Here is a 12,654-nt window from a genome sequence, read left to right on the forward strand (position 1 = left end):
AAATCACCAGCTTCATTGGGAAACTATAAACAATGACAAAGAAGAGTAATTCGAGTATTAGGCCATGAGCAAGATATCAGAACCAGGATCCAAATGAGAATCTACATCTATACAGACAGTTCGACCATTCACACCCTTACCCTTAGTCTGTAACTGCATGCGCCGAGTCGGTCATTTCCGATGAGCATCGGTGAATGGAGCAGCGCCCTTGAAGATCTTCTTCCATTTATGACGAGTGGCTCCATCAATGGACTCCATGATGAGCTCCGTACTGTAGCTCCAGAGTCCTTCTGCAAATTGGCACTGAGAAGCCTTGGTTGGTTGAACAAAATGCCCCGTCTTCCACATTTTCCATGTTTGTTTGACCTATAGACAAGTATCAGCATGATGGTATCTTGAGCAAGGAATAAGACATACTGTGACTGTGGTGATAGACAGCGCACCCTTTGGCATTCGCTCAGAACAGTATTTAGTTGGGAGGCAGTGGACATGCTTGAAATATAGCGCAAACATATCAAGGATGCATTGGTCCTCAAAAGCACCATAATAATTCTGTCAACGACGTCAGTAATTGGCTTGGTATAAAGTTGTGGTACTTGCGTCGGGATCTTTCTCGTCTCCACGACACTCTTTCCACATGTAAGGATAGATTGGGGGATTGACGAAGACCTTTTGTCCCTTCTTGTTGACCCATGGAATTTGCTCGGGAACTATGTATGCAACTACTTGTTGAATCTCGTCAGACATCCAGCCTTGTTCCTTGATATACTTTGCGATTACGATCTTTGCGCGCTCTCCAAAGTCGCTGCAATAGTGATATGCTCGTTGCATCAACTGCATAGTCAAAGTAGTTACAACAGCCTGCGCAAGTCAAAGTAAGCACTTACAATTTTGTATACTGGGTCCTTCAACTTGGAAACAGTGTGCTTGATGGCTGGTAATGCAAGGTCCCATATCCTTTGCATCTCATCAGCAAAATCGGATATATCCCACATGTTGTCAAGGGTGGAAATAAAATCAATCCACATCGGCACAACGAGGGCATCAAAATCACAGTGCAAGCCTGGGGGAAGGTCGTTCTTCATGAATTTGACACGAGTATGTGGCGCTTGCGATGATTCGTTGTCACTGCTGCTGCTGCTGTTGTTGTTGTTGTTGTTGTTGTTGTTGTTATCATCATTGTCTTCGCTGTTGTTGTGCATGGACCATGGTGCATTTGTAACAGACTAGAAAAACATCAGTGAAGTCAAAGAGTAAAAATAAACCTTACTTTGCAAGAGGTAGCATTGTTTTTCCCTTGTTGCTTCTGACGTCCTGTGGTCCTGTCGTTACGACACTCATTAGACTACATAGATATTAGTAAAAGCGAGAGACAAAGGAAGTTGAATTACCTTGCTGTAGCTAGTCTTCAATCGACCTGTTTGCATGGAATTGGTTGCTGAGCCCTGACGTTCGGGAGGAGGACAAGTGATTGTGTGACTGACTACTTTGAGCTGAAAGGTTGCGATTGGTGAGATTGACAAGTTGCAGATTAAAAAAATGTGCACCTTCCACATGTAAGGTCTTGCACTCTCAGGTTTGGGGGAGGAACCATCATCCTGTTCCCCACCGTAATGCATGTCCTCGCTCTCTCTCATGTCAGTCTCATCAGATCCACCACCTGCTTGCTCCCGGCCTTCTGTCCCAGCCTGTTCGTCAAGTGCATGTGAGAACTGGGGTTCTCCAAAAGTATGGTTTGAAATCGATGCTTTTGAAGGAGGATGAGAAGGAGGTACTTTGGAGGCAGGACATGAAGGAGGTGCTTTGGAAGGAGAACACGAAAGAGGCTCATTGGGGGTAGGGCAAGTTGATGTTGCTGTAGAGGTTGCTTAGGCTGCTTTGTTGGAGGGAGGATTCTAAAGTAAAGATAAATAAGTAGTTAGTGTGCTGAAAGACATGCAAAAAGAAGAAAAGAAAAATACCTTGATTACTTCAATGCGTGTCAACAGAGGGTCTTGTTCTCCTTGATGGGGTCCAGGTGGCTCAGGCTGCTCATCGTCATTGAGCTCGACCTCAAAACCGCCTGGACGGACGGTATTTCTGGATGCAAGTGAGTCTTAATTTTGACTTAATCAATTAAAAAAAAATGAAGAAGCTAACCAGTACATACCTGTTCCACTGGCAGCCAGCACAGATTTCGGTGCAGCACTGGGTTGTCGATTGTGATTTGGAACCTGCGTGGATATGACCTGACACCAGTTGTTAACCATGCCACTCTGGGGTGGTTGCGAGGAAAACAGAAGGTCATCCTGCTTGAGTCTTTTGCTGGAGGGCCTGCATATCAATGGTAAGGGCATTCGGAGGAGGGAGCACAACATTGTCACGATGTTGACAAGTGTTGATTAACGTTGATTGATGTTGTAGAATGGTGAGTCAGCATTCTCGAGTGCTAATCAGATTATCATACTCACCTCTCTCTATCGCTGCAAGTGTGGCTGCCCTTTTGTTGCTTCTTTCCAACACCTCTGACATTGTCATCACCGCTGTCCATCACCTCTTCGTCCTCCTTGCTCTCTGCCCTGCCCTTCTGTTGCTCCACAGCCCTCTGTTTTGCAGCCTCAACATCACGGCACACCTTCTGAGCCTTGGTGAACTTAGTGCCTGGCTTGTAGGATCCTGGTAAGTTCTCGCTGTTCTGGACCCCGTTTTCATTATTTTGATCGTTGTCTATCAGCATCACATCCTCTATGATTGTCTCATCAGCTGGGTCACCAAGCACAGAGACTAAAAAAATCACGTACATATAGAAGCTGCTTTCCCTTGTGCTGTTGGCTTAGGCTTACCGCTCGGCTTTCGAGGTACCTTTGAGACATTCAATGTGGGGGGACAATTCGCCTGCAATGAGTCTTGTGCGTCCTTCTCCTTCATCTCAAGCTCAAACTGAGCTATCGCTTTTGTTGCTGCAGCTTTCTTGGCCTTCTGGTGTCTTCTCGGTGCTGGCTTCTTCCTGACAGGCTGACACTTTTTGACATTGTCCTCGTCGTCACTGTCCTCTGCATACTTTTGTCGCTTTGCAGGTAAGTCTACCTTGCCCAGATGTTTCGACTTGTTTGACGGACACATTGCAACCATTGTCGATGGTTAGGACTTGCTCACACCCCATAAAAAGCAAGTTGAAGTCCTGCAACAGGAATCTAACTTTGGGTGCACACAACTTTCTCACGAGAAAACACTGTAAGTCGTTTGATGCTCTCCATTCATTCAAGTTTTTGTATAATAATCGTTAGACTTCAGCTCAAACACATAATAGCTGAGCCAACCTCAGAATTCCGACCACGCAAATACTATTGTGTCAACTCTAAAGTTTCCGCTTGTCGACGTGGTTTCAAGACATTGGGTGGATACTGACAGCATCGCAATGCTATTTACATCGAACCTCCACGTCCCACCCGCCCTCATCAGTATCCATTCGTCAATGATGAGATTGCGCCAGAAGAGATGCCTCAGGGCGCCTACTTCACCTACCATCCAGTGTTAGATGGCACACCATGTGATGCTGAGGGTTTTGATTTACCTCTGGACCAGCCTCCCAACCACCCACCTCACCCAGAACATGATACCTGGCATCCTTTTCCTTCCCATGGCCATTTTGAGCTTGCCGACTTCATCTTCCACTGCAATCAAATGCCTGCAAAACAAATAGACGACTTGATGCAGGTCCTTGTACATTTCAACGAAACTCATGGCGATCCACCTTTCAATAGTGATGCCCATCTTTATGACTCCATCAACTCCATCTCTTCACACGATGTTCAGTGGCAGTCATTGTCTCTCCGACACCCTGACTTCGAGATACTCCAGAATGATCCTGACACTGCTCCATGGAAATGTGTTGAGTATGATGTTTGGTATCGAGACCTGTGTGAGCTGCTGCAGAACCAGCTTTCAAACCCTGAGTTTGCTGGAGGCATTGACTATGCACCATGACGAGTCTTTGGTGAGCAAGGTCAGCAGGTCTGGACAGATCTGATGACTGGAAATTGGGCATGGGGCCAATGTGTGAGTGCCCAGTTGTAGTTCGCTGGCCAGTGTTAACCGGTATAATTGTAGAATACCCTTGCAGATGATCCAGACTGCCATGGCGCTATGTTCATGCCAGTTATTCTCAGCAGTGACAAGACTACAGTTTCAGTAGTGACCGGTCAAAACGATTACTATCTGTTATATATATCTGCCAGCAACCTCCACAACAACATTCGATGTGCACATCGAGAGTCTGTGAGTCTCGTCGGGTTTCTATCAATTCCCAAGAGTATGTTCCCTTTGAATATGATACAAATATATATTAACTGTGTGTCTATTAGCCGAACGAGGTCACGATGGAAGCAAAGAGTTTCGAAACTTTTGCCATCATTTATTTCATGCATTGTTAAGGGCAATTCTCAAATCTTTTTATCACGCAATGGAAAAGCCAGAGATTGTTAAGTGTGTGGACAGCCACTACCGACGTGCAGTCTATGATCTTGGACCCTATATTGCAGATTATCCTGAACAGCTGTTGTTATCATGCATTGTTCAAAATTGGTGTCCGCAGTATGTCATTTTCTGTTGCTCGAAGAGCACACTTTGAATCTAATCTGTACTGTGGATTATTGACAGTGGGACTGCTGATCCCAAAAACATGGATGGGACACAATGTAGCTAAAGATCACACCTTCATATGAGAACTCTCAAGCAGAGTTTTTTGGCATTAGACATGTGGTTTGGGTGGGGTATCATTGATGATATTTTGGTAGGCATTACCTCGTAGTAGTACTGATACTCAAGTCTTAGTATTGACTTGCAATAATTTCATAGCCTTTCACAGCATATTTTCCGCGTGCTGATATCCATGAACTTCTTGCCCCCGATATTCTTCATCAGATTATCAAGGGCACCTTCAAAGACCATCTCGTCAAGTGGGTTGACGAGTACCTTGTGATAACATATGGCGAAGCACAAGCTGAGTTGATATGGGCTGATATTGATCATTGGTACCAAGTGATATCTAGTTGTTTCCTGCATTATTGTATTGACCTAGTAATAATTTAGCATTGCTGTGGTCCCATCATTTCTGGGTCTTCGATGATTTCCATAGGGCCAAAGATTCAAGCAGTGGACAGGTGATGATTCTAAGGCACTAATGAAGATAAAAATCATTATTTATTCAGTTACTCTTGTTTCTAATACATGAGCTACAGGTCTTTCTACCAGCCATTGCTGGCCATGTCCCAGATAAAATGGTTCTGTTAAGACCATGCACAAAGGGTAGGACTGATTCCAAGGGGCTTGGCTTCAGCTCGTGCGCTGCACCCCTTACCCGAGTATGTGCCCTTAACTTCAGAATGAAGTCCGGAGAAAGTCCAGTGAAGTCCAAAGAACTTCCAGAGGAGCGCAGGAAACTTCGGAAGGACTTTCTGGACGAGTACAAGTAACTTCCAGATGAGTGTGGGAAAGTTCTGGAGGAACTTCCGGAAATTAAAATGGGGATTCGTCCTGACAGGGATATGTGTAATGGCTACTCAGGACTTGTCCTGAGTAGAAGCAAACAGAGGAAAGGCTGCAAGGATAAAGTCCAAAGCAGAATAGGTTCGGAGGAGCGGAGCTCTGGCCTAAGGAATTCCTCCCTAGGCCTGAGATGGATATTGACTAAGTTGGAGGACTAGAACTAATATGATATTCAGACTGAGGAAGTACAGAGACTTTACAGGATTTGTATACTACAAAGGACATAATGGAGAATCAGTTAGCGCAGTGTGAGGCTATGGATGGAGCATGTGGAACACCTAACACTAGTCTATCAGAACTTAGTAACATGAAGATGGAAATGAATAAGGGACGGAAAATAAAGCATACTAACTAATAAGGGAAATACTAAAGGGAAAAGGCACAGAAGATAGGAGCTAACCGGATCCGGAAGTTCAGAAGTTCGGAGATGATTGCATGATTACCATAAGGGGATGGGCACTGATTTAAGGTTTGAGTTTGGACATGACAGATAGGTTGGATCTGGAGATGTGGATGTCCGATCAAATGTCTTGATATCGGATCCAGGAATTGGACAAATAGAGGAACTGAAGGTCTGGAGACATAGATAGGGGATCTGGAGGTCCAGATGAGGCGTGGCAACATTGTCGGATGTAGGTCTGGAATATGGGATATGACAAGTTCAAGCAATTAGCACCTTTTTGGACTTCTGCTATATAGTCCGTCGTTTGAGCCTGGATGAAGGTGATCTAAATGCTCTTGATGCTGCCCTCCTATGCTTTCATGACAAGCGAAGCATCTTTATGGACACAGGTGTTCGACCTAATGGGATCTCCTTGCCTCGTCAACATTCACTTTGCCATTATCATAGCTATCTTGCACTAGGTCAAATACTTGTGACTAATCAATGTCTCAATAAACTTGCTCAATTCTGGGCTGAGAAGTTTGCTGCAGGCCTTCTTAGCCAACCTTTACTGCTAACTAATACCATTGCTGTCAACTCTGACTCTATTAGTGATCTGGATGATGAAAATTGTTGAGATGATGAAGATTTGGCAGATGCATTTGTAGATGAGGAAGATAAACCTGAAGTAATTGTTTAGCTGGCCAAAACACCAGGTATGTGTATTTTTTTCATTATTTTGAGCACATTAATTGAGTGGAATGTCAATTAGTGCTTCATCATCCAACTTGGTTACAGGCTATTGGCCAACTCATTGGTGTTCTCAACTTCCATGATATTATACGTCAATTCCTACATGATCAGCGAAATCCTGATCATCCTCTGCCTGGGCATGAGATGGATGTGTCCCTTTGTCCAGACTTCAATGGCAAGGTGCATGTTTTTAGTTCTGCAGTTGCATAATTTTATGCTCCTAGTGATATTTGTGGAGTCAATGGTATGCTGCATCATATCATCCGCTCAACACCAACTTGGCGTAATGGACCTGCTCATCATGATTGTGGTTTTGTTGAACATGATCCTACATTACAAGGATTCAAGAGTCTGTATGTTGCTCAAGTCATTCTCTTTTTCTCTTTTTACTTTCGGGGAGTTAATTATCCTTGTGCACTTGTCCATTGGATTGAAACTATTGGTGATCAGCCATGTCCTAACACTGGTATGTGGATGGTTGAGCCAGAGTTTGATGCCAATGGTCAGCATCTTATTTCAGTAATTCACTTGGACACAATTTTGCATCCAGCACACTTGATTCCTGTCTATGGTAATGATTACATTGATCACAATATGCAACATTCTGATTCTTTACTTGCTTTTGTGGCCTTTTATGTCAATAAGTTTTCAGATTATCATGCCTTTGAAATTGCCTTTTGATTCAATACTAGTACTAGTAGTGGCTACTAGCTAGTATTTGTATTACTATATACTAGTACTAGATACCCATGGGTATACTACCCTCTGCAGGTGATAAGATAGTAGTAGGCCATCTTACCTTTAGCGTGAGGATGGAGGCAAACAACTGACCTCCACCTACCATCACTCACAAGCGAGTGATTGAAGAATTTGGTGAGTGGAACAGGATCCCCCCTCACCACCTACCATTACTCACAAGTGAGCAATCAAAGAATTTGGTGAGCGGAACAGGACCCCCCCCTTTTTCCACCTACCATTACTTAGTACAACTTGTTACAAGTGAGTGATTGAAGAATTTGGTGAGCGGAACTGAACCCCCCCTCCCCACCTACCATCATGATCACTCACAAGCGAGTATCTACTAGATATTCTGATACATGGAGAGACTGGAACTGCAGAATTGCATTGAAGTACCTGAGCTGTCTGATATCATTTGAATCTGTCAACATTGACATTATGATAACTAGAAACATATGCCAGACTGGGACTCTGCTATTATTTGTTAAGACCGTGCACAAAGGGTAGGACTGATTCCGAGGGGCTTGGCTTCAGCTCGTGCGCTGCGCCCCTTACCTGAGTATGTGCCCTTAATTTCAGAATGATGTCCGAAGAAAGTCCAAGGACGTCCGAAGGACGTCCGAAGCGCGGGAAAGTTCGGAAGGACTTTCCAGACGAGTGCAAGTAACTTCCGGACAAGTGCGGAAAAGTTCCGGAAATTACGATGAGGTTTCGTCCTGATACGGATACGTGTAATGGCTACTTAGGACAAGTCCTAAGTAGAAGCAAACAGAGGAAAGGCTGCAAGGACAAAGTCCGAAGCAGAATATGTCCGGAGGACCGCAGGAAAGTTTCGGACGAACGTCCAGAAACTTCGGAGGATCGGATGAGCGGATAAGTGGATGAGCGGATAAGCGGAGCTCTGGCCTAGGGAATTTCTCCCTAGGCCCGAGATGGATATTGACTAAGTCGATAGACTAGAACTGATATGAGGACTTAGAGTGAGATCCAGTGCAAGGACTAATATGATATTCAGACTGAGGAACTACAGGACATATACAAGAGTTTATATACTAAGGAAATAACAGAAAGATCAGTAAGCAAGTGTCCGAGGCTATGTATAAAGCATAAGCAAAGTTATCAAGCACGAGTCGGAAATGAAGCATAGGTTAACGGATCAGTAAGCATACCGGTAGTAAGTATAACCGAGATACCGAGGACAAGGAATACCGAATAGAGGAATAGGCTGTGTTAACGTTATATGCACAGGAATGAATTAGGAAGCTTATCGTATATTGGATCGGATCGGACCGGACGTCCGGATGAGACGCGTGGATATATGTGCAGGGATCCGGATGGATAGAGGACTGGAGACATGGATAGGGCGTCCGAAGGTCCGGATGAGGCGTGGGAATATTGTCGGATGTAAGTCCGGAATACGGGATATGACATTATTGAGGTGTCTGCACCATCAGATAGGCTGAATATCTGAGTGCTTGATCACACTGATGTGTCTGACTAACCAGTTATGTTGTATATATGTGCTTATGATGTATCTGATGGGTCTGATAATATTGAAAGTCTGTCAGAACTGTGTTCTGACTTGGTCTGATATATTTGATTGTCCAGTGGTCCTGAGAGACTGATATCCTACCTAGCCTGCTGTGTTTGACAACCACAATAGTCTGTGAATAGGATTGGCTACTTTGTCTGGTATGTTTGACCATTATGATATCCTGTTGGACTGTGATCATTTTGTATATAATATTACTGATTGACTGTTAGTTTGACATCAGACCAGTCATGTCATACAGTCACATCAGCCAAATCAGGGAAAAACCCAGTTTCCTGATGAATCCAAGTGATAAAGAGCAGGATGAGAGAGACGAGATTGGTCTCTTATTATTCTGAAATAAATCATGAGCTCAATTGCAAAAATAGGACAGTGATGATGGTCCTGAAGATAGGCATGGTGCAGCACTGCCTGAAGCACTGAAACCCAAAAACAAATCTGCGGAGGACCTACTCACAGTATTTTTGGAGAAGTGCACTGTGAAGTTTGTCAATTCAGATGGCAGGGTAGAGCAGAAGAGAGGGCGCTGGTACAATATATGCAAGTAAGTGATAGCATTCAAGAATCTTTTTTAAATACTTATCTGAGATACAATGATCAAGAGCAAATCTAAAATTTGTTGCCACACATGGAAAATGAAAAACTTTTCATGTTAGGAGTAATTTGAGCTGCCATCAACATATTCACAGCCATTATGAGGTGTACCAGAAGAAATGTGCAGAGATGGGACTGTCTGAGCACCATTACACAATTCCACATTCATTGGTGCAAGAATGGGAACAGGCAAATAAAAGTGGTCAGAAGTGCCTCACAAAGATGTTCCAGAAGAAAACAGAGTTGCCCAATTTCTCAAGGAATGATGTGCTCCATACAGTTGCAGAGTTTGTCGTCTGTGATGATCAGGTGAGTGTTGATGTGTTGTCTTGTTACTTAAGGGTCTTATATAAAAGTTGTGTATAATGACAACACAATTATACACGCTGAAGACTTCTTGCCAGTCCTTAAGTCCACGGTCTCCGACTTTTCTACTTCATGGGAGGTAACATGGTGAGTTCTTGGGAGGATTTAGTTTGTTGTCCTCTTCTTGTGTAGTCTGATACAAAGTGTTGTGGAATGTTCTGTGTTCTGGATAATTCGTTAGGTTTGTTTCAGCCTAGTTGGTCGTGTTTCAACCTATGAAAGTCTGTTTCAACTTTGTCGTCCTTAGATGTGTGTCTCACTTTGCGTTAAAAGAGAGAGTCTTATGTATACACGTAAAGCTTAGAATGAGAGCTGTTCGATGGTTATATAGTCAACCCCTGTAAGGTAGTATATAACTTAGACTAGATAATGATATCTTAGATGTTACCTCAAGGCACTTATATTGGCCTACACTTTAATTCTTAGTGATCTCACATGGTTTGAGACAAGAGTCAAGTGGGAGGATTGTTATTTCATGGAGAAAATAGGGTCCTTTTATACCTTTTGGGAACCCCCTTACTAAGCATGATTAATCAGATGGATTGGTAAGAATGTGGCTTACAAACCAGGTGACAAATCAGCTTATTACTAAGTCAGTGTAATCTTACAAAGAATTTACAAAGCATGACAAATCATGACAAAACATGATGAGTCATGTGAATGTTGTTACAAAGCATGACAAATCATGACTAAACATGTTGAGTCAGCTTAAATAATGTTACAAACCAGAATATTTCACAGTCACATGATGTGATGATAAATAAAATCTGGTGGCTGAAAGAAGCCAAATAAAAGTAAACAGTCAGACATAAACAAAGAGATACAAAACTTTGACAAACAAATCTGTGGCTGAAAGAAGCCAAATAAAAATAAATAATGAGAAATAAACAGAAAGTCACATGCTCATAAAAATACAAGGTAAGATAAGGAAAATATGGTCATGCAAAGGGGCCAGCACACCGCAGGTGCGCGGGAAGCTGTGAAGGGGTCGCTCTGTTGGACCTCGGAGATCTCGCGAAGGGGTCGTTTGAAGAGCAGCCTCCAAGGTACGTACCCTGCTCTCTTGTTGTTCTCCATTTTACAGATATTTTTTGCCAACACATGCAGAGGTGCTGCTGCAACTTCAAGGTTGATGATGACCTGCGGCAGACACCGTTTCTCATGTCTTGATGGTACAAATTCAGTTCTGACTCGCAGTCCGAGTCTTTTTTTGATGCAGTGATGTTCTGAAAGGTATAAGGTATGTACTTCCTACAGATTGTTCATTTTCAGTCCCCTTTCTGTGTTCAAACAGTGTTAGTAATAGCTGGACTGTCTAGATTTGTTTAACGGTGACAAAACTCATCTCCTGTGCCTCCCGAGTCTGCAAGACACTGAGATATGACAGTCTGTGCTTACGTTGACCTCTCCGACTCCGGAGTCACTCAAAATTTCGGTTCAATATAGTTGTTATGGATACTAACTACCTGATGTATGTATCTCAAAGTTCACTCAGCAAACTTATGCTTCTTACCAGCATCCTTTCCAGTGTCCTTTCCCCCACCATCCTTGCCTCCATCATCCTTGCCTTCGTCTGTTACAGACTAGGATAGTTCGAGCTTTCCTTAGGCGGATTGCCTAATCTGATAGCGGGCTCGCTATGGGAAAGACAGGGGTCTTCTCTCAAATGAGAGGTTCAAGGGTTCCACTAAAGGTAGCATCGGCTTTCCTTTAGGTGCGGCTTAGACTGAGTGATTGGGATGATCACACAGAGGAAGTTCTGATCAAAACCTAGTAGAATCAAGTAGGGAATATACATGATTCTGTCTGCTCTATATACTGTCGTCCGTGTGCACAGACCAATACTACGTTCGGTAGGTAAGTATGAGTGTATCCATACACGGGCATGTTATCAGATGCCATGCGGGCGATTATCTATACATGAGGCATTGCACGCCTCTTCTATTAGTCCTCAAGGCTAAACATGCCTTGTAGCTTAACTGCGCATGCTGCGGCATGCGGCTTCTCTTCTGACCATGAAGCAGAGCTTCTCCATGATCCGGGTCGAGGACCATCTAGGTCCGTCCAGATGTTGCCTAGGCTGGTCTAGGTCATCTAACGGCATCCAGGCCGTTCTAGGTGTCTCTACGAGTCTCCGTTGAGTTGGTAAGTCTTTCCAAGACGGTGTATAGGTGGGATAGGGGCTAAGGTCATGGTGACCTCTGTAGGAGGGGTTCTCGGTTACATGTTATTGTAACATCGTCATCTTCGGACTCGCTGGCATTGCTGGTGTACAGGTCTTCCATCTCCTGCGCTTTAATCTCTGCTTTAGCGCAGTCCATCGCAGAGGCACACATGGCGCTGATGACCTTCTTCAACCGTCTGAAGTTGCTGACATGTTTGTAGATGTCTTGGACCATTGCTACCTGAAACCCGGAACGAGTCGCAAGGCGGTTGACTTGTTTATCAAATCTGAACTGCACAAACTGCTCGATATCCTTGGTGTGAATATGTGAGTCCAGATGAACTCTGACAGATGCAGCATCTGAACCCTTCCCAGTGAACAATTGGACAGCTGTCTCAGTGCTTTCAGATTTGATAGTTGTAGGTTGCCCCCCAGCTGTAGACTTTGACGGAGGGACTTGGTGGAGATGCGGAGCCATGTAAGTAGTTTTGAACTATGTAGTACCAGTTGCTAGTTTCAAGCCTTTAATTGAACATGTTCATCCCACCAATCATGCTTGATGAAAGAATTGATTTTGAC

The 12,654-nt window shown here is 43.8% G+C and overlaps 2 protein-coding genes across 2 annotated transcripts; one reads left to right on the forward strand and one right to left on the reverse strand.

The window, feature by feature from the left end:
- Positions 1 to 171: 171 nt before the first annotated feature.
- HD556DRAFT_1451726 (uncharacterized protein) lies at positions 172 to 3,111 on the reverse strand (the record flags this gene model as incomplete). The annotated part of the gene is made up of 11 exons (XM_041308017.1): positions 172 to 366; positions 418 to 552; positions 670 to 834; positions 888 to 1,226; positions 1,271 to 1,345; positions 1,392 to 1,493; positions 1,548 to 1,688; positions 1,962 to 2,095; positions 2,150 to 2,313; positions 2,451 to 2,763; positions 2,823 to 3,111. The coding sequence occupies 11 exons, from the start codon at positions 3,109 to 3,111 to the stop codon at positions 172 to 174; spliced, it is 2,052 nt and encodes a 683-aa protein (XP_041151978.1).
- A 366-nt stretch (positions 3,112 to 3,477) lies between these two features.
- On the forward strand, positions 3,478 to 5,145 carry HD556DRAFT_1315037 (uncharacterized protein; the record flags this gene model as incomplete). Its single annotated transcript, XM_041301064.1, has 7 exons — positions 3,478 to 3,901; positions 3,971 to 4,038; positions 4,090 to 4,257; positions 4,521 to 4,572; positions 4,639 to 4,676; positions 4,837 to 5,019; positions 5,071 to 5,145. The coding sequence occupies 7 exons, from the start codon at positions 3,478 to 3,480 to the stop codon at positions 5,143 to 5,145; spliced, it is 1,008 nt and encodes a 335-aa protein (XP_041151979.1).
- Between the last annotated feature and the right edge of the window lie 7,509 nt (positions 5,146 to 12,654).

Source organism: Suillus plorans (assembly GCF_016647745.1).
Source record: "Suillus plorans strain S12 chromosome Unknown HD556scaffold_142, whole genome shotgun sequence".
In the NCBI taxonomy this organism is placed as follows: Eukaryota; Fungi; Basidiomycota; class Agaricomycetes; order Boletales; family Suillaceae; genus Suillus; species Suillus plorans.